We start from the raw sequence: 27,648 nt of genomic DNA on the forward strand, positions 1-27,648 counted from the left end.
CACGAGGAATGGGCCTGACACGAAAATGCGCAGGAAAAACGAGGGGGGGAAGGGCATATACTAATTGTGGCTTAAAGAAGTTAAACATGCTGACGTCATTCTTATAAGCAAAAATAAGAAGGAGAAAAAAAAAAGAGGAAAGGAAAACGAAAAGAGACAACCTAAACTTTTTTTTTTATAAAAGCTATCGTTCATCGGAAGAGACGACGCTCGCTAGCCTTTTTAACTATTCTGTAAATCAAAATCCTTTCCGGCAAGCGATTCTCTGGTACTGTTTTTTCAGGTTTTCGAAATCGATTACCTTCTTCTGGCGTTTCTTCATCCGGAGAAAGCGCCGGAGGTTTGGGGATAAACTTTTCAAATGACACAACGGGTCTACCAAGCCTGGAAAGGAAGCAATGTAAGGCTCTTTCGTCATCGAACCATTTGACCCTTTATTCTCTTAGTGTTTTTCTGTTATGGGTATCCTCCAAAATCGATTCTTTTTGCTCTGAAAATGCTTGTGTTCTTAGTTGATTTTGAGAAGTTTATCTACAGGGAGGTGAGTTACTATGTAGCATATAGTCTTAGTTACGCAAGTGTAAACCAATGATGCAAAGTCTTAATCTTTTTTTTTTTGAGTATCATTAGTTAAATTATGTGCTTCAGATGCTAAAAGCATGTAATCGTAATGGCTTGATGTGGTTTTGAATTAAACTACATTGGAGTATTAGTGGTTGTTTGGATTCATTAGCTCTGTGTATGTTGGTTTTATGGTTTCACTTAGAGCTGGATTTTGGCACAGTCTTATCTCTTCTGTGTGATCATTGATTTGCTCTGTTCTTTTGTTCTGTTTTGCAGAAGTTCGTCTTTGGTGGGAGATTGATATTTGGTCCAGATGCTAGATCAGTGCCACTTACCGTGCTACTTATCCTGGTTCCAGTTGTTTTATTCTGTGTGTTTGTAGCTAGGCATCTTCTCCATGAGTTCTCTCCCCACAATGCTGGATATGCTATCTTGGTGGTGCCGATTCTGTTCACTGTCTATGTAAGTCTTCTCTGGTGCTCATCTGATAGCCACATCTCATTTGATGTCTTGTTTTTTACATTTAATTCTTGTTTGCTCGCTGTTCATTTGGCGTTATCATCAGCATTCAATCAGCATTTTAGCACAATCTTATAAAAGCCTCAGATTTTTTTGATTGATTGTTGAAAAATGACTTGATTATACAATGCAGTCATGTAGCATAAGATGTTTCGTAACTCTGTCTTCCTGTTCTTTCACTTGTTGTGTGGGATTCAATATTTTTTATATTTTTGGCTTTGCTGAATCATGTGGTTTGGTTGTGATAGGTATTTATCCTCCTATCTTTCACATCTGCAAGAGATCCTGGTATTGTTCCAAGAAACTCGCATCCACCAGAGGAAGATCTACGCTATGAGACAACAGTATCAGCAGATGGAAGACAGACACCTAGTGTTCAAATTCCTAGGACGAAGGAAGTCATCGTTAATGGCACCACCGTTAGAGTCAAATACTGCGATACCTGCATGCTTTACAGGCCTCCTCGTTGCTCTCATTGTTCCATTTGCAACAACTGTGTCGAGCGCTTTGATCATCACTGCCCCTGGGTGGGCCAATGCATTGGATTGGTAAGCTCATTCACTTTGAAACAGATGATGTTCATAGTTTTATACTGAAAGCATATTCACTTTGAAAAATCTTTACCCTTTGGCAGAGAAACTATAGGTACTTCTTTATGTTTGTTTCTTCGGCAACTCTTCTCTGCGTGTATGTGTTCTCCATGTCGGCTTTTTACATCAATATTATAATGGAACATCAACGCGGAACCGTATGGATGGCTATGAGAGAATCACCTTGGGCGGTTGCGCTGATGATCTATTGCTTTATTGCCCTGTGGTTTGTGGGAGGCCTCACAGGGTTTCACTCGTACCTCATTGGTACCAACCAGGTCAGTTTCACTTGCAATCATTCTTCTGTTATCTTATGCAAATTGTGAGTCAACTGGTAGCAAATGCTGTTGGAATTTTGCAGACAACGTATGAGAATTTCCGGTACAGACCAAACAGCAGAACCGTGGCCTATAACCGTGGGTGTGCAAACAATTTCATGGAGGTGTTTTGCACGAAGGTTAAGCCCTCAAGGAACAACTTCAGAGCCTTCGTCGAAGAAGAACCTCCAAGAGTTGTTACTCTACCAACCATCGTCACCAATATCAACAAGCGATCAGCCGAAGCAGAGGATGAGATCGGGAGCCGGAGACAGAAAGTGGAAGACGATCTAGACATTGGAGACGATCTTATGAACTTATCACAGCGGTGTAATCCAGCAGAGACCAGCAACGACCAACCTCATCAGACTTTGGACATTGACCAATTGGCTCTTGGGGTTGCTGATAGAGCAGCGACGATAAGGACAGAGACAAGGCATGGGAGCTGGGGAAGAAGAAGTGGGAGCTGGGATATAGCAGCAGATGTAGCTAATTCTAATGTCCGGGAGAGTTAAAGCTAATTGCAAAGGGAGGAAGATTATTATTGCTTTTGTTTTTAATTGTTCCAAACATTTTGGGGGTTTCTTTTAGGACAGAAGTGGGAAGATCTGATTTGGTTTTGGGGATTTGCCAATCAGTTCATGTAATCTTTGAGTATATTATTCCCCTTACTATCTCCCTTTCGTTTCCTTAAATATGTATTGTGTTGTTTTCTTGATGCTATGAGAAGTTGTTATTATATCTGAATTGGAAACTTCAGAAAGAGAATCACATTCGGTTGGAACCTCCTCCACCCTCTTGGCTGATATGTGGTATAGGTTTTAATGCATAGTAGAAGATCCTTCTCAGATATAAAGAGTGTATTGTATTGATGCATCTAATGAAAGTTTGTTACGTCCTTCATTTCGACTCTTATCATTTTCACTGCAGTCTCAAAATCTTTCTCTTGGCCATCCCTTAGACTTCAAACTGACAAGATTCTTCTTATGCTTCATGATCTTTTGGACTGGCGTGTGCATTTCCACTCCCGTGAAGGCATTAAAGGTGCTTATCTCATTGCTGATAGTGTGATCAAAGAGGATCGGTTCCAATCTTATATTGCCAGGTGTTATCCCTTATGGTTAAGGCATATTTTTTGTTGAGCCTTTCGTTTTTTTTGTTAGATTGGTTTTGATCCTTTGTTGTGTCACCTTTGTATCCTCCTCCATTGATGTTTCATCCTTCCTTTTCATTAATGAAAGTGTTAAAAAGAAAAATATCTGAGTTGGTGATATCTAGCATAACTCTCTACCTTAAAACTCATGCTGTGTAGCTCAACCAAAATCCAGTTCTATCAGTTTCTCTTACATACAGCATGCAAATGTGTGTTAACAAAAGAAATACAAATACAATTATACAACACTGTGGAAAACAAATAAAATAACCTTTGTTTTTCTATGATATCCATATATATTAAAAGAAAATCATTTGTCATTAATACGTTCACACTATATTCGTCACGTGGCAGCTTCACATCGATTTCAATTTGAGTATGTTTATGTGTCAGTTTCACAGTCATTTAACAATTAATGTGCTCACATAACTAATTTTTTTAACTCCACCGCAGATAATTTTATGTGTTCGCACTAATTTTATTTAATCATGTCATTTTTAGTTCCTGCATTTTTAACTATTGTATTAGTGAATTGAAATTCTCTTCGTACAACTACTAAATAATATCATTTTGAAAGAAATAAATTACAAAATCATTAAGATTTGCATCAACTAAAATGTTGGAATGAGAATGTTTTATAAATTGAAAGTTTCGTATATTGCCGAACTTAGCCATGGTTTAGGCTTACGCACACGATGACAATCAATAATTATGATTGGTTATGAATTAAAGAAGTTGAGGTAAAAAATACCACACACAAAGTCAGATATTTAGTTTAGCCAAATATTGTTTTTCTTTATAGAGTTTTCATATCAGGCAAAGAATTAGAAACATAATCAGATTGCTAAAAAACAATCAGAAATCAGTAAAGCTTTAAAAGAAAAGAAAATTCGTGAATCAATCGAGAAATAAAATTAAGGTGCCGAGTGAAGAGTTCACATTATTTTCCACGCAAATCTAACACTTTTCACTAGATTTTATCATTTTTTTATATGTACCAAGAATTTTTTATAAGAAAATACACATTATTAGTTTAGAGTACTACATTGATTTTGCAACATGCCCAACAATATTAACACGACGCCCATCCATTTTTGTTGGTATTCTTAAAATATGGTCCAATAATTATGTATGATAAATAAGCCTAAAATATTTGTTTTACATTTTTTTATATTAGTAGAAGAAAGTAAGTCTCGATAAAATATATGGGTCCGAAGAACCGAACCGGACTAGATTTGGAAGTAATACTAAACACAAAATCAATCTTATTAATTACTCATATGGATCTAAAAGTTTAATATCCAGACATGAATTTGATCCAAACTAAAATATTTTGGATACTAAAAATATCTAAATCACAATTATATACTTAAATATGTTAATTATTTTAAATTTTATATCTATTAGATGTTCAAAAATATGAAAATATCTAAAAATTATCAACATAGTCACACGTAAATAATAAAAATAACAAAAAATGTTGAAAATACTGAAAATTTATTTATTCTCCATCCAAATATTTAAATTGAATTACTCCCTTTGTTTTAATATAAGTGAGTTTTAAGGTTTTTGCACATGGATTTAGAAAATACAAATTTTTATACAATTCATCTTGGTTGCATAAAAACATCATTAAATGAAACTAGTTCAACCAATAAGAAAAAAACACATTATTTTGTAATTGGTCACAAAGTTCAAATGATATTTATTTCTAGAATAACATTAACATCCATTATTTTGAAGCAAATTTTTTTTCTCTAAACACCACATAAAGTGATACGGAAGGAGTAATTATTCTGTAAATTTAAATATTTAGTCTTACATTGTTCAAATTTTTATGTTTTATATTATTTTATTTTTTGATTTTGACGATTTAAGTATATTTGAATTTTTTTAAGAAAAATACATAATTAAAATGGGTACCCGAACTCGAATCTGAATCGAACCCACAATGATTCGAACAAAATTCAAACCAAAATTTATAAATATTCCAATACGATTGAATTTTCTAATATAAGAATCAGAAATCTGAATAGATTAACTGAATTCAAACAGGTATAAGAGTGTCCACCCCAACAAATCCCTTAGTACAATATATAGTTATAAATAATTCAATAAACTATTTCATTATGCACAGCGCGGACTACTACTAGTATAGTATAATGTATGTCAAATAAAACTTCAGTGAAATGTGTTCATATTAGATTAGACCACTTCTTTTCTATGATCACCAAGGACCTCAACACTTGTCACGACATAGCTCAATTTTCTAAACAAAGAAAGAAGATCACAGACGATTTTTTCGTTGACTAAATCTATACAAACCACATACTATTTAGATAGGTTCTCCAAATTTAGCAAATATAAGCAAACTTTTAGTAAAAACCTTACGCATTTTACATCAATTCTTAATATAGTAGTTTCCAAGAATATCAAACGTCCCTGACCAAGCCCTAGGTGTACTTGTATATATACCCACCCACAAACTAAAAGCAAATCAACATACAGAAAACTGAATAACAACCGGAAGAAAAAAGAGAAAAAAATAAATAAAACAAAACTTCCGACGCAAAGAAAATGGCAACGTTCTCAGTTCTGTCTACCTTCGCCGCGGCGGCAATTACGTTGCAACTACTCCTAGTTCCAGCTTCAGCCTCTCCTCACATGAAATACATTGACGCTATCTGCGATCGCTCCCACGACCAAGATTACTGCGTTAAAACATTGACCACCAACCCCCCTACAGCTGCTCCCATTGGCCTGGTACTCATCTTTAAACCACTGTCTCTTTGTTTGCGTTAAATCACAGAAGAAATTTACGTTTGAATTATGGTTTATTCAGTTTATTTGGCAGTCCGGTAATATGTAATCCGAAAATCTTCTAACATTAGTCGAAAAACATTTTAAACAGACAATCCGACAATGTGATACTTTTTTCCACACTGTAGCATCTAGTGTGTTTATACCGCAGCTGGCCGGATTAGCTAGCTGCATATATATTAAAAAAAAAATCATGTTTACTTAATATGTTTCTATTGTTTCAAAAATACAACTGCATATGCTTTACGTGTGAAAGAGCTTAAATGAGAATGATCATTAGTATTAATACTAATAAAATCTCTTTATTATCTCTAGAATCCACTGGCCGAGGCCGTGATGGCGCTCACCATAGCCCACGCCGAGAAGACAGCGGCTTTCGTGGCTGAGACGGGTAAGGCTGATCAAACGTTTACTGAGTACCACAAGGCCTACTTAGCCGTGGTGGCTGATCTCAAGAGCGCAAACCTGAAGCTCAAGCAATCCCCTGACACTGCTCACTACGACGTTAGGTCTTCGACCGACCAGATGAAGCGCGTGGAGGGATTAGTTGCCAGCAAAAATGACCAGGCTTCAACTACTCTTAAGGAAATGACGGTGCAGATGGAGAAACTTCTTGATCTTGCAGCTAGTGCCGCCGATGCTGTGGACGACGATGATGAGAACATCCACCGTCGCGTCTGATTTTAAACCGGTCCGGTTTCGTTTTTTTGTGTTCACAATACAAAATATAATAAATAAATGAATATACATATACACACACACAAATGTGTTGTGATAAACTAGTAATTAAGTTTTTGAAATATTTGCAGAACTAATGTTGTCAATATTTTTGGCATATATAAAGAGTCTGCTGTATTATCTTTTTATAAAACTAAATATAAATCTGATTTGTATCAATTGTTGGACAACCCAAAAGCGCCAAGACATCACCTGGTACAAACATATTGACTTTTGTAAGCTTTAGAAAAACATACTGAAGTTTTGGAAAACCCCACAAGAAAAAAGGTCTTACAAAACACGGAACTGAAATAGAATTCTAATCGTTGGCCAAGTTAAGCCTAAGCCTATTGAGTAAAGTAGCAGTTGAAGCTCATCCTTGGTTGTTGCCTGGTTGATCTGGAAAATCGCCTAAGGACTGATCTTCTTTGAAAATTGTGTTGTACTTTTTCAGGAAAATAAATTGTGTTGTTTCTAGCTTAGCGAATATAATTCCGAGAATTAGAAACTCTCACCTTTTTTATTCTTAGTACCATCAAGTTTTGAAGCTGTTAATACATAGTTCAAATTTATAAATGATTTATTCACATAATTAATGAAAATTTTAATTTTCATCAATTAGTCCATCTTCTATAGATTTCGGGTTTCTTCTAATATTTTTTCTTACGAAATCAGAACAAATTGCCTATGAACCAGACAATGCAATACTTATTAGGATTGATTCGAACTTTCTGGATTTAATGTAAATATAAAAGAAAATCTAAATCAATTAAGGCAGATATCTGATTGTTTAGGGTTTGTTACTTTGTTTCTTTAGTTACTCAAATTACACAGTTTCAATATAAACCCTAAAAAGTAAAAACATTTATGTAAGCCTCAATAATCTGACACTATTAATTAGAACTAGCTAGGTCAACTGTTTTTTTTTTCTCTTAGTATGACTTTTTGAAATATGAAAACAGTGTGAAATCAAAAGATGTGGATTCTATAAGAAAACAGTGTGAAATCAATAGAGTTGAACCTATATGAGTTGAAAGAATCGAAAATCTTAATTTAATGGAAAATGGCTATAAGCACGGTCGAACCGCACAGTCTGTATTCTACTTACAAGGTCTATAGATATCATGCAATTCTGCGAGATTTAATGTAGACTTTGGAGGTTCGACCGCAGAATCTACTCAGATTCAAGAATTTTTGTATCATTTAGACAATACTTAGTAATGAGATTCACATATTTTACAAACAAAAAAATGTATGACCTAAACTTTGTAAATATTATGAAATTCTACGTGACTTACGTTTGTGTATGTTTTCCTATTCGATAAATAAAAATGCAGAGCGTGTTTTAGAAAAATCTTAAAAATTATCGTTTCGATCTACTTTAGCACCATCTTAAAAAATATTTGCTAGATCCAATGTAGAGAGATTCACATTCGTATTATCAAACTGATGCAATCAATCATGTCTACATACACCTGAGCTTAAACGGCTAATTTGAAGAATCGCAAGCTAGCTTGTGCATACAAAAATATACGAAAATCGTTATTTTCAATCTTCCTAATTTTATATTTTCGTTAGTACCAAAACTATAATATATCCGATACTTTAAATTGACAAGAAACAACTGAAATTTTATAAAATCTCTAAAATATTTTGGAGAAAAAGAACCCCAATACCAGGGTAATTTGATATGTTTATATCAAACCGTTACAGCGATTAAATGAGGTCTATCTATTAATGGGGGTTGTGTCGTGATGTGAAAGAGACAAAAGAGTGAGAGGTTTCAAAGCAATGCTCAACAGAAAAAAAGTGAACATAAAAGGAAAAAAGAGAGAGACGAGTTAATGTGATCAGCGGTGAGTTTTGGTAAGATAGCGATGAGAAGGTGACAAATGTGAATTCATGCCTCTCTCTCGTCATTTTCTGCATCAAGATGGATTCCATCATGTCCATCCAAAATCATTGGTTTAATTTTTAGCATATTCCTTTTGGGATTTATTTTCGAACTACATAGCTGAATTATGTATTCATTTAAGATTTCCTTTTTATTTTAATTTAGTTACAATAATAAGAAGTATTATAATCTAATCAAGGATCATGAAAATGTATTTAGCAATTTTATTCTTTACCTAGTTTCGTCTTTATAGTCCACTTGATTGGGTTGAAAACCGTACTTTTGTTCACATAACTGTATTATTGTTTCTTTTATATGACTAAAAACATTCCGGAGTTTATGATTCATATAATCTCTTTAACCAAAGTCAGGATAAGATTATATTAACTCTCTTAACCGCAAAGAAGATACAAATATGTTAAGATGTAGCAATTAGCTGCTAGCTCGATTATTCTAATTGACTTGGGAATATGGCAATGCAGAATGAACTTGTCCATATGTGGAACTGCGGATATTCATATAGTACTATTAAAGTGGAAAGAGCTTATATATTGATTACCAAAGTTGGTTTGGTTTACAAAGACTCGAACAGCTTAACAGTCTAAGACACTATAGGGTAAAACAACTTGGTCTACGACTAGCAACTTAGGCTAGAAACACCTTACTTTGAGTACACTAAATATCAGTTGCATCATAAGTAACTTTTATCAACTTAACCATTCGAACAAAAGTTGAATATATCACACAATGCCTCCTAAACGGCTAAACCGTCCCAAAGTAGTAGATTAATTAATTATCTAAAAGAAGAAATCATGTCCGGAAGTAAAGTACTTACAAAAAAGTCATTACCAACAACAAAAAGAAAAAGAAGCAATGATGATCTCTTGCGCTTAAATCATACAAGAAAATTTAGGGTTTCTTACCAAGAGAGTTCTTGTTGTTATGCATCCAAATCTTAAGCACTTGTCTCCTAACACCAGTTTCCGCACAGAACTGCTCAACCGCCGCGTCATCATGCTTCTGAATTCTCCAACCCAACCTCTCCGCGAAGGCCAACATCTTATCCTTCTGCTCCGCCGTGAACTTCGTTCTAAACCTCTTAGCCCTTGTTCCGCCGCTGCTGCTCGGATTCGACGTATCCTCCTCGTCCCCAGAGGCCGCAGGAGGCTTGTAAGGCTGTCCTGCCGCCGCCGGAGACGTTAAATGGAGGTATCCTGGCGGCGGCAGCTGAGGAGGACGGTTGTAGTACGTTGGAACCCTGTGTGCCCTGCCGCTCATGACTTCGGTTTCCTTCCGGTGGAAGTTGCGGTGGCAGCCACAAGCTGCACACTTGAGAGCGTCGAGTGAACCATCTTCACCGGAAGGCATGAACTCACAGCAGCCGTCCACGGCGTGGCCGCCGATGTTAACGGCATGATTTTTTAAGCACTCTCTGTACCTTACCTTCGACCCTCCAACGGTTTTTCTACTACCTCCTCCGCCACCACCTCCGCTTGAGGTCGCTCCCTCGCCGCTCAGAGAGTCGTAACCTCCGGTGGGGTTAGCACCTGACATCTCCATTTCTTCTTCTTGCTCCTCAAAGTTCATTTTTCTTATCTCTCTCTCTCTCTGTCCCTCTTTATTTTTAATCCTTCAACGTCACAAGAGACATCTGTACAGTTAAATTGTATACTTAAAAAACTATTCCGGAGACCAATAATTCAAGAGGGTTAAGAGTACAAATAATGAAAATGCATAGTTATATATACAAAACGTATATATATATATATATATATATATATAATTTAATCTAAGTGAAAAGATGAAACTATGAAGATAAGAGAGAGAGATGATGAGAGTGTGGTCAACAATTCGCAAGCCTGGCGCTTGGTAAAAATGAGCCTCAACTTTTTTAAGTTTTTATTTTGTTTTAGCATATTTCATATTTGTCATGTATATATATAGTTTCATAAAATAAAGAAAATAATGAAACACAACGTTTCCTGGGTTTACTGAAAGTACAGTTTATATGATAAATAAACAAATGTTTGTTCTGTTGTTAGATTAGTTTAACTATATAAGTGGTGGGTTTGAGATTGATTAGTGATTAAAAGGGCGCTTAGGGTTTTGTTCATGGTACGTGTGACTCTGGGGACTTTAATGCTAAAAAGGATTGATGTATAGAACTGCGGTCTAAGCAAAAGTGTCTTTGAGAACTTACCGATCACAGCAAAATGGCAAGAGCACGAGACGTAGAGATAACGTGTCAAGATGATAGGTCCGGCCTTAATTTTGTGCGTGTTCACTATAAACAAACAAGAAAACATAAAGCAATATATAATTGTTTCCGCACTATTGTTTTGTAGTCAAATTACCTTATGTTTATATTTCTACATAGCTAAAGACCTAATGCTACATTATGTTTGTGCAACCCTTTTCAAGATCAAATTTCAATAATCGAACCTGGCTATAACTTACCCCGAAATGCATATACAAATTAGTTTTTTTTTTCCAAGAAAGTGTGTCAATTTTTTCCCTAATCAGAAATGACCGTACGTGTTACGTTATGTCCATGTGTGTACATTGTATTCGTCAGGTATTCTTAAACTATAGTGTCCAGTAACATGTTTACTTTGAATAGGTCATGTTTTATCTACTTTGATAGAACAGATAACTACTATGTATACTTTCTTGATATACAAAGTTATTCTACATTTCAAAATTGATAAATGATGTTAGGATTAAGTATGCATTGTAACATCTAACCATTATTTGTGATTAATTGACTAATAAATATGATGAAAAGCGTTGGAAAAAAAAAATACTAAAATGTTCAAGATTCAAGACTAGGTGAAAATGAGACTCAACCTCATATCCTGAGCAATTTGGTATCAAAAATAATAATTAGAATTTTCTCAAAACAAGGACTCATTTGTGAAGAAGGAAAAAGACAAGAAGAGTTATTATGTAGACGATCAAGTTGATAGAGAAGGGAAAGATCCGATTGTGAAAAAAGACAAATTACACAACGGCCGGGTTTGACGACGGAATAGTTCCACAAAAAGATGTGATGTGGCGTAGTCAGGAGAAAGTTGATGATGAATTTTGCAGAAATATCACGTGAATGTTTGTGTGGTTCTGTCTTCCTCCGCATCTCTTCTCCTCATCCATATATATTCTAGATTTACATTTGCTATAATATTTGATGTCTGGTTCTAGAAGCTTTTAAATTTCAATTTTCGTTGGATGACATCATTTGTTATGTACTTAACTTTTTTTTTTTGATCGAACTGTTATGTACTTAACTTTTTATGTAAATTTTCCATGAATATTAATGATTGCGACAAAGGAATTATGTTCTATTGATTGTATTTTTTGCATATTCTTTATATTTACTAGACATGTTGTAACACCCCAAAACCAGCCCAATTAAAATTTTTAAAAGATAATAGGTTCTCTACAGCCCAATTAGAAAATCCTAGGGTTTTCCCTTTCCTCACCTTATAAAAGCAAGTCCCCACCCCTTAGTCTTCCATCAGAAATTTAGAAGCGAAGCCCTGCAGAGAATTCCCCGGAGATCAGAAGCCCTAGCCGTCGACTCCTTCTCTCTTCCCCGCGCCGTCTCTCTCCTCCTTCTCTCTCTCTTCGCCGCGTCTCTCCTCTCTCTCTCTCTTCGCCGCGCCTCCTTCTCTCTCTCTCGGCCGCGTCTCTCTCTCCTCGCCGTGAACAGCCGGGAGTGGTGGTGGTGGCCGCGTGGTGTCATAGACCTCAGATCCCGTTTCTCTTACCCTCTATTCTCAGATCCAAATCCAGATCTAGGCTAAGGTGAGGTGTTCTGTCCAGATCTGTTCTATGTCCTTTTATATTGTTGAATGGGTTGCTAGGATTGATTAGATCTTGTTTGTTGTTAGGATGATAGATCATATTGCATCAGGACTCTCATACTGATTAAGAACTTTACATGAACTGGTTTAATGTTGAATGTGGATTGAGTGATTGGTTGATTGAAGATCTGTTGTTTGTGATTGAGAGCTAGGATGGTTAGAAAAAGGAAATGGACTTAGGAACTTAAGAGAACTGTTAACCGGTCTGGTAGATGAATGTTAGGATATTCATGACTGATTGTTAAATGGATTGAGTGTGACACTGAGAACGGGTGGCGTCTAAAACGGAAGTAAGAAAGAGTCTAAGAGTTAAGGAAAAAGGAAATGATGAATGATTGAAATACGAACCACCGAGGGACTGGTGGGGAGTATGGGAAAACGCGGCGGCCGTAGCGTTCAAAAACGGCAGGTTAAGAATAGAGGCGCCGGTAAGATTGAGTCACGCCGAGTCTTGGCGGGAAGGGGCCGTAATACACTGCAAAGGGTATAGACTACATCCAAGGGAACCGGATGCCGAGTGTACCAGGGCAGGCGGCTCCACAGGAACGCAGCAAGAAAAGGGGAGGGTTGGTCCGCTTGAGCTGTGTAGGTCCTAGAGTTATAGGATGAATGGAGTCTTAATTAATAAACCGAAATGTGTGAATTGAGCGATGACTGAGTTCATTGCACTGCTTGTTTTGTGAAATGAAACTTTAATAGTTAGTTAAGAAATGGGTGTAGTGACTAGTCGGTTCTCGTTTCGCATTGAGCGGTATAAAAGCTCATGGGGGAGACTGGTCTAGAATCGCTTCACTGAGTATTCATACTCACCCCTCTTTTTCTCTCTCATTTTTGCAGAACTATAAGTGGAAATGTCGACGGTAAGAAAGGAAACGCACCTGAAACTCATGGGACCAGAAACGGGTCACACGGAGATGTCGAGAAAGTAGACATGTGTGTCCTAAACCCCGCACCCAGGAACCCCGGTTGGAAATGAGGAAGGGGCGGGTGTTTCACATGTGGTTATATAGTCCATGCCCATAATAAGAGCACCATTAACAAAACGATTAATGGTGCACCATTTTCAAAAAAAAAGAGCACCATTAACATCTACTGAACCATAAGCACATTCTCAATATTGGAGTTTTTTCTAATATTTTAATAGGAAAATCTCTCAAAAATATGAGAGATCCATGCCAAAAAATCGAATAAAATACTTTGCTCTTTAATTAAATATTAATATTTTTGGTGAGAACTCATGAGCCGATAGTTTTAATGCCTACATTTTAGCGAGTGTCATTCTAGGGAAAATGACATATCTTCCGATAAATTAATTGTTTTCGACTTTTTCACACACAAACTTTTAAGCTATGTTAAAAACTACATAAACAGCAGAAAGTGACTTATTCCTCTCTGAACTAGTTGTTTGGTTTTTTCACACACAAACTTTTAAGCTAAACCACATGAACGATACATACACAAACTATCGATTTTAAACTAATTTCTCTAAAATCGTAAACAGTGTTATTTAAATGTTAACTTGATTTATGACAGGTGGAGAGTCGATTGAATTTGGGTTTATAAAAAAAAATACTATGTCATTCTATTTTATTTCCTCTTTTTTAGTCAAGTGCTTTTCTTCTGCAAAAATCATTTTACTCTTCATCATCAATTAGGGATAAAATTTATTATTCTGCAGAAGAATAAAATGTTTTACATGACGCATAAAGAAAGAAGAGCATCAACTACTAGCTTACCAATCTCCAAGTATTGCCACAAAGAACTATAAAATCTGTGAATTGACAAAAAAAAAAAAGAATAAAAAGACGTAGCACTTTTTTATCAACTCAAATTAAATCGGCTCTCCATCTGTCATAAACCAAGTTAACGTTTAAATACCATGTTTACAGTTTTAGGAAAATTAATTTAAAATCGATAGTTTGTATGTAATTCAGAAAATAGAGTTGTTCATGTGGTTTTTGGTACGACTTCAAAATTTGTATGTGAAAAAGCTGGAAACAACTAGTTCATAAGGGAATAAATCATTTTCCCTTGCCATTCTATTACCAGAATAACTTATATCACCATTTACTTAAACACAACTATAATAAAGGTAGAGTAAACATTTTATCTTCTTGCTGCCGATGGCTTTAATGCCTACATTTAGTGAGTGCCATTCTATAACCAGAATAACTTAGATTGCACTAACTTAAACACAACTATAATAAGGGTAGAGTAAACATTTTATCTTCGCAAGATTAGGTAGAAGCATTTCCATAATTAGTTTTCTTTAATGACTGAATACAATTTATTCAAATTAACAAGCAAGAAAGTTGATATTCGTGCTTGATGGACCTTAATCTGCCTATCACAGTTAGATGCATTGCACTCAGTGGCGGAGCTACGGCTTGGTGAGGGTGGTCATATGACCCATATCAATTTGTATCAAAATAAAATTTTCCTTGTATTTTACGGAACAAAATTACTGAAAATTTAACTTATTGACCCATATAACATATGTATATTATGCATTTGATTCGTGTAAACAATCGAGATGGCTCCGCCACTGATTGCACTTATAAGGTTTGGTCTGCGGATAAATTACTAATTTTGATATATACTACAAGGGAATATAATTTGTAATAGTGAAAAACAAAGAACTGGGTCATGCTACCATTCAAACTTAAACGTTAACTAATGTTGGATGAACGTTTGGTTGACCAATGATGATACGACACAAACACTCGGTAGTGAATGAATCCAAGTTCATTCATCTAAGATGGTTGAAAGTCTCGATCATCGCATTATTCAAATTTCCATACTATGGAACAAACACTTGTTACAATGTTAGATACACATATTGTCATGACATGCACGTGTGTACTTACAAAGTTGAATTGAAGGAAGATGAAATCCTGTGAAGAAAAATATTAAAGATAGAATCTCTATCTAACATGCTTACCCTCACATAGCTCAGATCATCTCCAAAATACTTTCCACTTTTGGTTAGAATATTCTTCTTTTCTCTCAGAAACTTTTCACAATCCACAATCCCTTCTTCACACTTTAACCATGCAAAAGCTGCACAAAAATACGTCAAACAGTATCAGTTAAAAAATAGTTTGATACAAAGGTCAGGTAGTATGGTGGCCTTTAGGGAAAATTCCACAGTGTAACACTAAGTGCATTTTTACCGAAACCGACCGATTCAACCCGTAGGATATATATATATATATATATATAAACTAGTTTGATATTAATCATTTACTTTGTTTTTCTTTTAAAGTACCTGGTTGTGGCTCAAAGACTTTTCCTAGGAAATTGCAACGTTGAGAGGCAAAATCAGGAACGGTAAAACCTTTACTAGTCTTCGATGCTTGTTTCAATAGCTTCCACCTCTCAAACATGGCATCATAACTGTGCTCAAAAAAGGATTTAGCCGTTTCATTACCACAACTGTCTGACACTGCCTTCAAAACCTTGGCTACTCGAAGCTGCGAAACCTTTGAAACCCCAATCGTGTTGAGTTCTATGTACTCTGTCATTTTCTTGGCCGTCTCTTTGTCTTTTACCAAAGCCCATCTGGGAAAATGTAAGGTTCAAGATACACTTCCCATTTTTTGTTTTGTTCCCACAAAATAAGAAAATAGTAACAAGAATGTACCCAATGCGCATCCCTGCATGGCCAGTGCTCTTTGAAGCAGTGAAGAGCATTACATCGTGATCAGCTATCGATGTTATAGGCGTATACTGCGGCCAGTAGTACGCTAAATCATGGATCAGTATACCTTCACTACGGTTCACCACTGATTCTCTCAAGATCCCATCAGGGTTGTTTGGTGATGTAACAAGTTCAATGTATGGACCTTCTTCCTTGTATGTCTTTGCATCTCCTCCCCATCTATACAAACCCGATTTAAGACAATCTGTAATCAACGGGTATGACTGCAACCAAACCAGTTACACACGTTATAGTGATTTATATGCCCAAGGAAATCAAGAAAGACAGCTCTGAATATAACTCACGCAATAATAAGGCGCAGCTGAGACGACATTAATGGGACCAGAGTCATCATGTGGGGAGAGAGCATAGAGAGCAGCCTGATACAATTGTGTTGAGCCAGTGCCAACAACAATATAACGGTCTTGTGTTACAGCGTTACCAACAACCTTATGCACTCTTACAATCTCTTTGGCAAGTTCTGGTTCAAGAAACCAACAAAGCTCATTGTTATTATCTGAAAAATAGCTGAGAGATTGCCATCCAGCTATCACCATTGTTGTCATATGACCCATTTCTTGCCAGTATCTCTCATACACCATTGGATCGCCACTGCATATAACCACCGCATGGATCAAAGTACATTAACTAGTTTTATAATGCGACAAAATGTTTGAGTCAAAAAGAATTGGTGGGTCCTTTTTTTGTTAATGGAGAGCATAAAACAACACGTTCCTGTTTCTGAAACAGCAAAGAACATGGTCAAGCAGATCACTAAAGTAGTCCTTTAGATTCTCTTAAAAGACATATATTTTTTATGTATGTATGCATAATTATTTCCACCAAAATGAGGGCCCTCTTTACTTTTTTTTTTCACTTTTGCCTAGAATTCAAAAGAGTTTCTCTCAGTCATTTTAATTAATTTCCATTGTTTCAACTTATTGGGCATCACTAACTAAATTAATAGCGAGCATCCAAAAAGGAACATCACTCACTATCTTCCTCCCTCTCACAACATTCCACATACCAAACCCATATAAATAAATAAAAATCACTCTCTTCTTTACGTCCATTATCAAACAAGAATGACCCATTTTACATTTATGACCAATACATACAAATTCCCATATGGACCACCAAGATCAATCAACATGCAATTTTATTTTATTTTTTGCATACTTTTCAGGATTGATTTGACGAGTCATAAGAAAGTAAATAACAGAACCAAATATTCAAACTAGCGGCGTACGTTAAGGAACAGAGAACCATACACAGAACTAGGACATATTCCACGGTAACTTGCAAAATATAGAGTCTGGTTAGAAAAATAGGCAAGTCAATGAAGATGATCATCACAATTTTTAGAGTAGTAACGTTGCTCTCTTTTGAAGTTTGAATTTTAAATTGAATGGTGCTTAAGAGGATAATCCCAGATTCGTTGCTATAATAGCTAGTGACTTTCAAAGCAATCAAGTGTGGGATAAGGGAGAAATTAAATTTGTCTGTAGATTCTATATGATACGCCATTAATACACATTTATTAACCTGACAATACCAAGAAAGAATAAACAAGCGATTACAGTTCTGCCAGAAGATAAGAACTGTTTCTTTTTAAAATTTGCAATCAAGAACACTTAAGAAGAGTGTCGAAAGAGATACTATTGGAAGTCTCAGTACTATGAATGCATAGAGGAACATATTACACAAGAGACTAGACTAGACGAGGGTATATTCTATATTACCTATTATGATATAATTATGAGAAATCAAGAAATAAAAGCAGTAGAAACTTACAGTTTGAGATTGATAATTCTTTCGTCATCCTCTTGAGTCTCGTTATAGTTGCAAGATGCTGAAGACAACGAAGAAGATCCTGAGGCAGTTGTGGATACCACAGGCCATTTGCTATCACCATACACCGTTCTATCCAGTGAGTTAGATACCACAGGCCATATACTAACAACATACGAGGAGTTTCCACCGTCAGTACCCTTCAAGATCCTTAGTATCAAGCTGAAGTTTACAGCCAATGAGAGGACCAACATGTTCCTCCAAGACAGAATCCTCGGAACCTTTCCCATTTTCCTCTCCAAACTAAAACCAAATTCTTAAGGAAGAAGAGAACCAAGAAACAGAGTGGGGTTTTGTAGCTGGAAAGAAGACCTCTTTTTAGATATTTTAAATTAAGACCGCAAAAAGGAGAAGGAACACTAGTGGGTTTTGTACCTGTCCAGCGAGACTGGACCTTTTTTTTGGCTGAAGATATGAATGTGAAAGAGATTTAAAAGAACAACCCTTGAAGAATCTCAAGAGATAAAGTTGCTGCAAGCTTTCTTCACAATGTAATGGCAAAAAAAGCTTTATATCTTGGCAGACATATTCTAAAACCGAAGACTATCTGCCAAAACATAAAAGACAAACATAAAAGTATCTGTCAAAAATTGCAAAATTAGAATCAGGACTTCATATAACAAACCTAATTTTTTCCGACTGCGAAGAAGCTTTGAGGTCGAGCTCTTTGTTCCCATTAATGAGAAGAAGAAGAATAAGGTGTTTTAGCTCTGTTTTGCTTGTATAAAACGACAGTAGATGAAAATCGAGTGAGAGAGACACTGAACAGAGTCAGTATCTCTGTTTAGTACAAGACTGGTGAATGCCAATGGTTATGTAATACTACTACTTTCTAGGTTTACGTCACTTCTCAGCTCTCGCATGTAATTAGATTAGATGCGTTCGTGCACCGACTTAAAAAATATCATTTTTATTTCCACTTCTATATATATCGGTTAATTAATAATTTGTATTTTTGAAATTCTTCTGCATACAAACATTTATTTTAAATTTTAAACCAATGAATTTTAAACCAATGAAGTCTCCGGTTCTTGGTCTTATCGATTGACGGGCGAGGCAGCAACGATAAGTGTGGTTGGATGTAGAAGTGGAGGTTATCGGGTGACAGACTATGGGCAGCAGCGGTAATTCCTGATCTTTGACTTTCTCTCTGATTCAAAGTCTACTAAGTTTTCTGTTCTTTTCGTGCGTAGATGATAACCGTTTATTTGGTTCTATGTCGGTGTAGATTTATGTTTTTTTAAGTTATTCTGGTGTGGGTTTAAGTTACCCCTAGTATGGGTTCTAATTGCCGTTTCTTATGAGCTTTTGGTTCTGGAGCTATTTCGTTTTGCCGTCAGCTTTTGTAAAGATATTGATATTTCGATTATAAATGTATTTCAATTTGGAAAAAAAAAGAATTGTTTACCAAAAACATATATATTCAGCTAAAAAACTATAGTCTTTGGGTGATTTTAGTAAATTATTTATTTTTTTCTGAGAAATTAATTAGCGTTATTTATTATTATTATTTTTTAAATGGCACATTACGAAAAAGCAAAATAAAAAAATCTGGAGGAAACCGTGCAGCCCAGAACTTCGACGCCTTCTCATCTTTGAACCAATCCGAGCTCTCTCATCCCATCACTTGAATTCGTTTCACGGCAGATCCTTAAGGTTTCCTCCTTCTTCGATTCCATCCATCACCCACTACAACATCCGATCTGCTCCCTCCTGTTAGATTCTCTCACCATCCATATCTAGGGTTTCCGAGGAGCTCCCTCAAAGGATTTGCCTTTGGTCAGTTATTTCTCTTCATCGCCCCCCGAGCTAGCAATCTCGTGCCCTATTGAATGCGACGAGTGACGGGTTTATAGAATTATTATCATCATCTGACTAAAAGTTGGCTCCTTTCGTTGATTGATTGATTACTGGGAACACGTAATCGGGGTTCTCTTAACAATTTGATTGTCGAACATTGTCTGTTTCTTCTATTTGGCCAAAAAAAAACAGTGTGTTGTCTGACAATTGATTTTGGTAATTATTGGTAATGGATTTTTCTTGAATTTGTTTGCTTTCTTTTATAAATTGGTAGTTCGACCTTCTAACTTACACTAAAGAGAGAGATGCTTACTGGTCATATCAATTGTTCTTTAGAGTTAAGCTTGGTTTGAATTGATTCTTTGGGATTTGAGTTTCATTTTGTGAGCCTAATCGTGCACTTTCCTTACAGGTTTCATAAGGGGTGGTTGGATCCTGTAGCTTCTTAGTTATGACCTCTAGCACGACAGGAGATCGAAGGTTTCTTTTCTTTTTAGTTTTGTCTTTCTCATGAACTTTCCTATGCTTTTTTTTTTTTGGGTAGAAACAGAGTGCCTCTTTGTGGTATTTTCTTAATGCGAACCACTTGTTTACAATTTTCTGTATATTCCAACTGCTGTTAAAATAAAATCTCTATACGTGCCTGGGGGTGTAGAAGGGAACTCTGTCTTTGGCGTTCTTTCTTTTACAGATCTTGCCTTCTCCTCTCAGTGTCATTGCTTTGATAACAAATTACATTTTCTGGATAAATTAGCAGATGGGGTACTACAAGAAGAAGTGGCATGACTATATTGGGAAAGGTTGCTGTTCCAAAACCGATTAACTTACCAAGCCAAAGGTATTTGATGGGCGCATTATCATATTTGTCTTATATTATAAATATAATATACTCTCGTTCCTGAACACTTGTCCTCTGAATTCAAAGGTTAGAGAATCAAGGCCTTGACCCAAATGTGGAAATCGTTCCAAAGTAAGTGTACCTCTTTCAGATGCTATTTCTCATTCTTATTTGGCGGCGTAGATTAGATAGTTCAAGTTTCTTCTCCTCATATATTGTAGGGGAACCCTTAGCTGGGGCAGTAAATCGTCTCTGAATGCGTGGGGGACATCCTCGTTGTCACCACGAACTGAAAGTGGTCCTGGTTCACCAAGCCACCTCAGCACTCGTCCTTCTACTGGTGGAAGTGTCACTCGAAGTCGACCTTCCACTGCTGATAGTGACAAAGCGCATGATTCTTCTTCTACTTGGGATTCGACCTCCCGGCCTTCATCAGCATCCGGGGTTCTCCCAGCTAATCAGGCATCAGTTGCACTACAACGTCCACATAGTGCAGACACAAGACCTGGAAGCTCGCACTTATCCCGATTTGCTGAACCCGTGTCAGAGACTTCTGCTACATGGGGTCAACATGTATGGTTCTTTCCTCTAAAATAGTGTATTTATTTATCTGAACTTGCTAAGCAACAGCGTTATCCTCTTTTATATCCTTATCTGTTAAGCATCATGTTAGTGTTCTCTTACTTCACTTTTGATTACCTGCAATAAACGCACTGTAAGTTCGTATGTACAGGCTCCAACGAAAAAAGATGGGTTTTCTTTGACTTCTGGAGATTTTCCTTCCCTTGGTGCTGAAAAAGAAAGTTCTGAGAAGAGCTCCGTGCCACAAGGTATCATCTATAAATAGGAAAACTATTTTCATTCTAAAAAAAAATACAATCAGCAGTCCCTCTGTAAAGGAGGGCAAAATAAATGTTTCAGTTTGTACCGAATCCTATCCTATACTCGCCGCCCTTGCCTTCTAGAGAGTGACGTTAGCAAAGACATGTTCATTTTACAAATTGGTACTTATAAATGCGATTCTGTTGAGAAATTTGAGAAAGTATTTCGACACATGTTTTCAGTAAAGTCAAAACTTTCAGGGACTGGCTTTTCTGGCTTGCTCTTGGTTGAACACTTTTAGGATATGTGCCCCTTGAGGGTTTTAGGGTTACCTAGATATAATGTGATATGCTTTTATGAAATGGATACGTAGAAATTGCTCTTATAAAATTACGATTTTGCAGATGCCGCTCGTCCTGCATCATCGTCGGGAAGATCTGTGGAAGAGCGAGGTGTGGATTTTTCAAACCTCTTTTCTATGTTAATAACATATTCTGGCATTTCATTCAAAAGTTACTTATGTTTTTAGGGCCATGTTACCCTCTGAGGGTTTCATATGAATTCGTCTTACTCCTTTATTCCTCTTCATCTCTTTAGTGAATGTTCTCTTGGACGCTTTTTCTCACTATATCTTGTCTCGTATATTCAGAAGCTAATGTACGGATTGGAGATGACAATACCTGGAGAAGAGACGATCAACCATACAGTGAAGATGCACCTAGACATTGTAGAGAGGCAGGGCAATTGGACTCCCGTTGTCCACAATCTTATCCTAATGCTAATTTTCCTCATCAGTATGATGGTTGGCGTGGTCCTCCAGTAAATAATCATCAAGGTGGTGGCTGGTACAGAGGGAACCATCCATATGGTGCCCCAATGGGTCCTGGGGGTTTTCCTATAGATCCTTTTCCATTTTATCCTCCGCAAGTTCAGCCTACTCCTGGCCATGAGGCTCGTCCTAGGGGTAATCACCCTGCTAATGGAAACATGTTCAGGCCTCCAATACTTGACTCTTATGTCCACCCAAGGATGCAGACTAGGCCTGGGTTTTATCTTGGTCCAGTGCCACATGAAGGCTACTATGGCCCTCCGATGGGGTACGGAGGTCCCAGCAACAGAGACCTGCCTTTTGCTGGTAGGCCTGCGGGTCCTCATGCTTATAGCCAGCACTCTGGTCAAGGTGGATATGATACGTCTGGAAGCTCAGTGGGTTTGGAACAGAACGAGCCATCACATCCTCAAGAAAGACAAAGACAATACAAGGTTCTCTTAAGGCCCCAAGATGGTAGGAATGGGGAAGATGAAACAAAGCGGGAAGGAATTCTAGGAAATAGGCTCCCGAATGCAGAGGTTGTAGCTCATCAGATGCAAAATTCCAAAAACAACAGGAGAGGAAACAATAATGAGGCAAGTGACGAGGTACAACCAATTAGGGCAGAAAATGCTGCCCCTGAAGATCCCAGTTTGATTCAGAAAATAGATGGCTTAAACTCAAAAACTAGAAGGGGTGATGATGGTTGGCAAAATGTTTCATCTGTCGTCAATAGAGATCAGCAGGAAAACAAAACACGTACAGTCAATTCTGGGCACTCAGTGGATAAAGTTTCAGGAAGAATGCCTCGAACTGGTCATGCAAGTGATGGTACGAACTCGTTACACTATAAACATGGTGATCTTGCCACCAACAAAAACTCTGAGCTGACAGCTATTAGTGGAACTTCTATATCCAGGTCTGTTATAATTTGTCAATAGCGTTTTGGCCAGTTATGCTATCCTTTATGTTGGGAAAAATTTGATGTTAGTTCCTACAGGAGATCTAGTCAACAGACTCAAGGCAGAGCAGATCATCAGTCCCAACAAAGAGTGAAGAATGAAGGCAATGATGGTTGGCGGAAGACAAATGTTATGTCAGGCTCCTCCCCTGCAACTTTAGCTTCAAACTCAGAAAGCTTTGCTGAGGTAAATGTAGGTGACTCTTTGGATACTGGTTCCGTTGGGAAGCCTGTACCTGGAATATCTGTAGACCCAAACGACAACCAGGTATAAACTAGTTCATGTGATTCTCATTCTTGTACTTTTTTGGGGGTTTACTGAGTGTTTGACATGTTCGTTTAAAGCGTACTACGATGAGAGAGTTAGCCAGGCAGCGTGCTCAAGAGAGGCAGAAAGAGGAGGAAGAAAGAGCCAGAGATCAGCGGGCTAAGGCTCTCGCAAAACTGGAAGAGTTGAATAGACGATCCCAAGCAGCTGAGGAGGGTTCAGCATCTAATGCTTCCATCGCGAATATACCAGAAGCTCCTCGGTCTCTTTCACCTGCACGTATGGTTGCAAAGTCTACAGAATCTACTGAAGAATCAGGAAAACCCTCAATGCAAAACGCGATGACTTCAACAGAAGATGCACATTATGTGGACCCTAATCACCAGGATAATCTTCCACGTCACCGTGATGGCGCTGCTTCAAAACAGAAGCGCTTGGGTTATAAGCAGAAGCAAAATATCGTATTTGAGAAAAAAACGGCAGGAAACTCTTTCTCTGAAGCTACTACAGAGGTGTCCGACGTTGTTCCATCTCCTGAGGTGTCAAACCAAGGTGTAATAAGTCATAACTCAGACACGCCACCAACGTCAAGCGTTTCAACTGAGCCAGCTTTCACGAAAAGAAAAAATAACAGGAACGGTAAGAAAAAGCACAAGGTTGAGGAGGCAAAATTAATGAACACGACAAGAGCTGCCGTTGGAAAAGAAACGAAATCAGGAGATGAGTCAATTGAGATTGGTAGGGTCAGAGCACCAGAAATAAAGTTCGGGTCTTTTCCAGACCCAAGCTTGGATATCAAAGTGTCTGGTAATTCGTCTGACCAAATCAGTTCCTCCACGAATGAAGAGTCCCAAAGCAGAGCAAAAACCAACTCGAAAACTCAACATTTGCGCAAGACTCCAAGAAACACGCTGGTAAACAAGCCTGCAGATAAATTTCCTGGTAACAGTACTGTTATCTGGGCTCCGGTACATCCACAGCAGAAAGCTGATAGCTCCACAGGTGTAGGGAGTCAGAGTGCCGTTCCTGAGTCTAGCACCTCTTCAAAGAGTCTGCATCAAGGGCAGACTAGTTCAAGAAGCAAAAGAGTGGAGCTGGAGAGATATGTAGCTAAGCCCATAGTAAAGGAAACAGCTGAGCAAATGGTCAGTAAAAATCCAGTAACCGCTTCCCAGAAATGGCAGAGAATGTTTTGCAGAAAGAAAATTGTGGAGGCGAAGAAGAAGTAAAGGAATTCTCCAACCCCCTGGGTCTCCTTTGAAATCAAGACATGGGAATGGTAGGCAGGGCAAGCATGGTAGAGGTTCTGCAGCATCTACTAAAGCTTTGGAGGATGGACAATTTGGAACTTCAAACCAGCCCATCCGAGGAACAGTGAACTATCACACAAGTAATCAAACTGGACAAATTGCGGTAGACTCTTCTAAGGATCGAACCGCATCCAGTACTGGTGGATGGAACGATGGCTGGTATATGACTCCTGAAACGCAGCCCTCTGCTGCGACTGCTGAAGAAATGGAAGCAAGTGCTCCTCGAACCATGGCTGTTGGAAAAGATCAGGGAATGAGCATTCAAGGTAAGCAGCATGCTTCCAGAAGTAACTATGGCGACTCTAAAAAAACGAATACGAGAGATTCCAGCAAAGCTCATATGCAGCAGTCTGGCCATGGGTTAGGTCAACAAGATTTGCATGTTGCTTCGAATGAAATTCGTGGTCAGTCTGGTGGTCGTCAATATTCGAGGGACAGAACTTACGCATCTCAGAAGAGGGATGTTGCTGGATACGAGCAGCAGGGGTTTACTCCAGACCAGAAAATGACCTCAGCTGATACACCAGACCATTCTCAAAACCGATCTGCCAGTCGGGAGGTCCGGGGTGGGCATAATCCGAATAGTATGTTCCAAAAGAACGCAGGCCAGAATCGACGATTTGGAAGAGGGCAGGAGTCACACGGTGGTTGGGGTTCTTCGTCGATGCAAGAGAATATGCACCATCACCATCAAAGGCCACTTTCAAACAGAGATCGACAGAAGCCGAATCTGCATTACGAGTACAAGCCTGTTGGGTCACATGCTTATGACGGAGAACAGTTGAAAGACAGTTCAGAAGGTCCAAGATACAGGGAGAAGGGGCAGGGAAACCAGAGGCATGGTGGACAAAAGTCGTACCAACAGCAAGGGGTGGTAGTGCTGGGGAGAAACACCGGTCATGGATTATCAGATGAGATGAGAGAAACTAAGACTGTCCTGTTTGTGATTAGGTAGTTGAGCTGTGTTGGTGAGGCATTGTCAAAGGAGTAGCATCTGATGAGAACGTATTTGGCAACAAAGTCTTTGGTCTGGAGGGTTTTTTATGTATTTCAGTGAATTATTTGATTATGCATGTCACTTTAGCATTTTGTATTACATTTGGTGGCAGGTTGGACTTTACCTGTTCTGTTAAGCCTTTGCTCTGTTACTTGTTTTTTTCTTTGTTTTCAGAGTGTGGGAATCATCTTATCTAACATGAACTTTTACTTTTACTTTTTTCTTAGAAGCTGAAACAGAACTATGTATAATAAAATCTGCCATGCCAACTTGTTTGAGATTATTGTTTACGCGGTGGTGATAATCTCAGTAAAACTCATGTTTCCAACAAACCACAGAACACAATTATTAAAATATACCCTCTCTATTTAAAAGATTAATATTCTCGATTTTGTTATTTTATTTGAAAGTTTGTTGTTTCAGATCTCAATTAATACAGTTTATATTAAAATAAAATTTAAATGTGAAAATATAAGTGGTTGAACTTTACTAGAAACAAATAAAATTTTAACTTAATTTAAAATAAATCTAAAAAATGTATTTTCTTATCATGTTTTAGAATTATTTTTTGCACTTTAATTTTCTATTAATTGAATTAACTAGTTTTGTTGTTTTTGGAAAACAAGACAAACTGAATAAGAAACTAGTAATCTTTAATCGGTATACAAAATATTAAAATTAATTATTTTGAAACATAAAATATAATAAATACAAAATATTTAATTATTTATAATATGTATGAACAACTTTTTTTTGTTATATTTGAAAATTGGGACATTTGCTAAAACCAACCCAAATATTCAAGTCAAATGTAAAAGTGTACCCCACTTTCAGTCAAATGCAAAACCAACCTAAAGGAGTAGTGAAAGTACTATTTCACCCTTATGACCAAACAAAAAACATAAATGTATTTTACGTTTCTATCCTTTGGAAGTCTACACGTAATAAAAGAAGTCTACATATATATAGACTTCCTACGAAGTCTACTTTATAGACTTGTTTTGTAGTCTACACTCTAATTTGGTCTACTAATTTAATTTTGAACCTGTATAAAAATAATTATTGTGATATTTTTAATTAATCATCAATATAATGGATAATATGAAGTAAATAAATTAAAATTTCATATAATCGAACAATTTTGAAGAATATATACTAATTTGGTTATCATGTGCTAGACTATGTTCATAGTTTAGAAACAAAAGGTTCTAACATGTTATGTCTTTTAGTAGTTGATTTCATAGGGTTAGATTTTAGATTTTGTTTTTTTTTTTGTTTTATTAACTTAAATCTGCATATTAATGTTTAGTAGTTTATATTTTGTATAAATGAGACTTTTTGATTATCAAGCAAAACATTTAGGGTTTGATATTTGTGGTTTAGGGTTTCGTAGACCTACAATAAAGTCTATTTATCTGAAGACGTCTTTTTCAGTCTATATTTTTCAATTTGTTTTACAAAAAATCATTATATTTAAACTAAGTTAAGTTCCTTAAGAATAAAAAAGTGAAATCATATACTATAACTATTAAAAAATAAAGAAATAAATTTAATAAATCATATATTAAAATTATTAAAATAATAAAGAATAAACAACAATAATTAAATTATTATAGTAGACTTCCAAAAAGGTCTACTATGTTATAGTAAGATCTACTCCAAAATTTTAATTTTAGTAGACTTCAAACGAAGTCTACAGTATCGTAAATTTTAACCTAGTTACATTTTTGTCTCCCTATATAAACAAAATTTATTCAATCTCTCTCTAAAGTGGCTGCACAAGTTCTTAATTTCTAAAATCTCTCCCTTCTCTCTAAAAATTTCTCTCTTCTCTCTAAAATTCTCTCATTGTT

The 27,648-nt window shown here is 36.8% G+C and overlaps 5 protein-coding genes across 5 annotated transcripts; 3 read left to right on the forward strand and 2 right to left on the reverse strand.

The window, feature by feature from the left end:
- The first annotated feature begins 108 nt into the window (after positions 1-108).
- Positions 109-2,737, forward strand: LOC125578577 (protein S-acyltransferase 8-like). Its single transcript, XM_048741717.1, has 5 exons — positions 109-400; positions 841-1,026; positions 1,332-1,631; positions 1,718-1,951; positions 2,035-2,737. Exons 1-5 carry the CDS (start codon positions 362-364, stop codon positions 2,503-2,505), a joined length of 1,230 nt encoding a protein of 409 aa, XP_048597674.1. The 5' UTR covers positions 109-361; the 3' UTR covers positions 2,506-2,737.
- Positions 2,738-5,625: 2,888 nt separating this feature from the next.
- LOC106442177 lies at positions 5,626-6,860 on the forward strand. Its single transcript, XM_013883898.3, has 2 exons — positions 5,626-5,906; positions 6,279-6,860. Exons 1-2 carry the CDS (start codon positions 5,721-5,723, stop codon positions 6,642-6,644), a joined length of 552 nt encoding a protein of 183 aa, XP_013739352.2. The 5' UTR covers positions 5,626-5,720; the 3' UTR covers positions 6,645-6,860.
- A 2,484-nt stretch (positions 6,861-9,344) lies between these two features.
- LOC125578580 (zinc-finger homeodomain protein 2-like) lies at positions 9,345-10,436 on the reverse strand. Its single transcript, XM_048741722.1, has one exon. It carries the CDS (start codon positions 10,159-10,161, stop codon positions 9,484-9,486), a length of 678 nt encoding a protein of 225 aa, XP_048597679.1. The 5' UTR covers positions 10,162-10,436; the 3' UTR covers positions 9,345-9,483.
- A 4,760-nt stretch (positions 10,437-15,196) lies between these two features.
- LOC106442204 (tryptophan aminotransferase-related protein 2-like) lies at positions 15,197-18,806 on the reverse strand. The gene is made up of 7 exons (XM_048741732.1): positions 18,614-18,806; positions 18,364-18,535; positions 17,932-18,287; positions 16,443-16,749; positions 16,081-16,361; positions 15,706-15,998; positions 15,197-15,497 (listed from the first exon to the last, which is right to left on the reverse strand). Exons 3-7 carry the CDS (start codon positions 18,216-18,218, stop codon positions 15,301-15,303), a joined length of 1,365 nt encoding a protein of 454 aa, XP_048597689.1. The 5' UTR covers positions 18,219-18,287; positions 18,364-18,535; positions 18,614-18,806; the 3' UTR covers positions 15,197-15,300.
- Positions 18,807-19,507: 701 nt separating this feature from the next.
- On the forward strand, positions 19,508-26,010 carry LOC106359205 (protein MODIFIER OF SNC1 1). Its single transcript, XM_048741729.1, is given in 12 exon segments — positions 19,508-19,767; positions 20,201-20,268; positions 20,546-20,626; positions 20,714-20,758; positions 20,848-21,199; positions 21,360-21,456; positions 21,853-21,900; positions 22,098-23,178; positions 23,260-23,488; positions 23,566-24,655; positions 24,658-24,707; positions 24,710-26,010. Coding segments are annotated over 11 exon segments (4,146 nt in total). The 5' UTR covers positions 19,508-19,767; positions 20,201-20,239; the 3' UTR covers positions 25,754-26,010.
- The last annotated feature ends 1,638 nt before the right edge of the window (positions 26,011-27,648 follow it).

The sequence above is a fragment of the Brassica napus genome, chromosome A1 (assembly GCF_020379485.1).
Source record: "Brassica napus cultivar Da-Ae chromosome A1, Da-Ae, whole genome shotgun sequence".
Lineage (NCBI taxonomy): Eukaryota > Viridiplantae > Streptophyta > Magnoliopsida > Brassicales > Brassicaceae > Brassica > Brassica napus.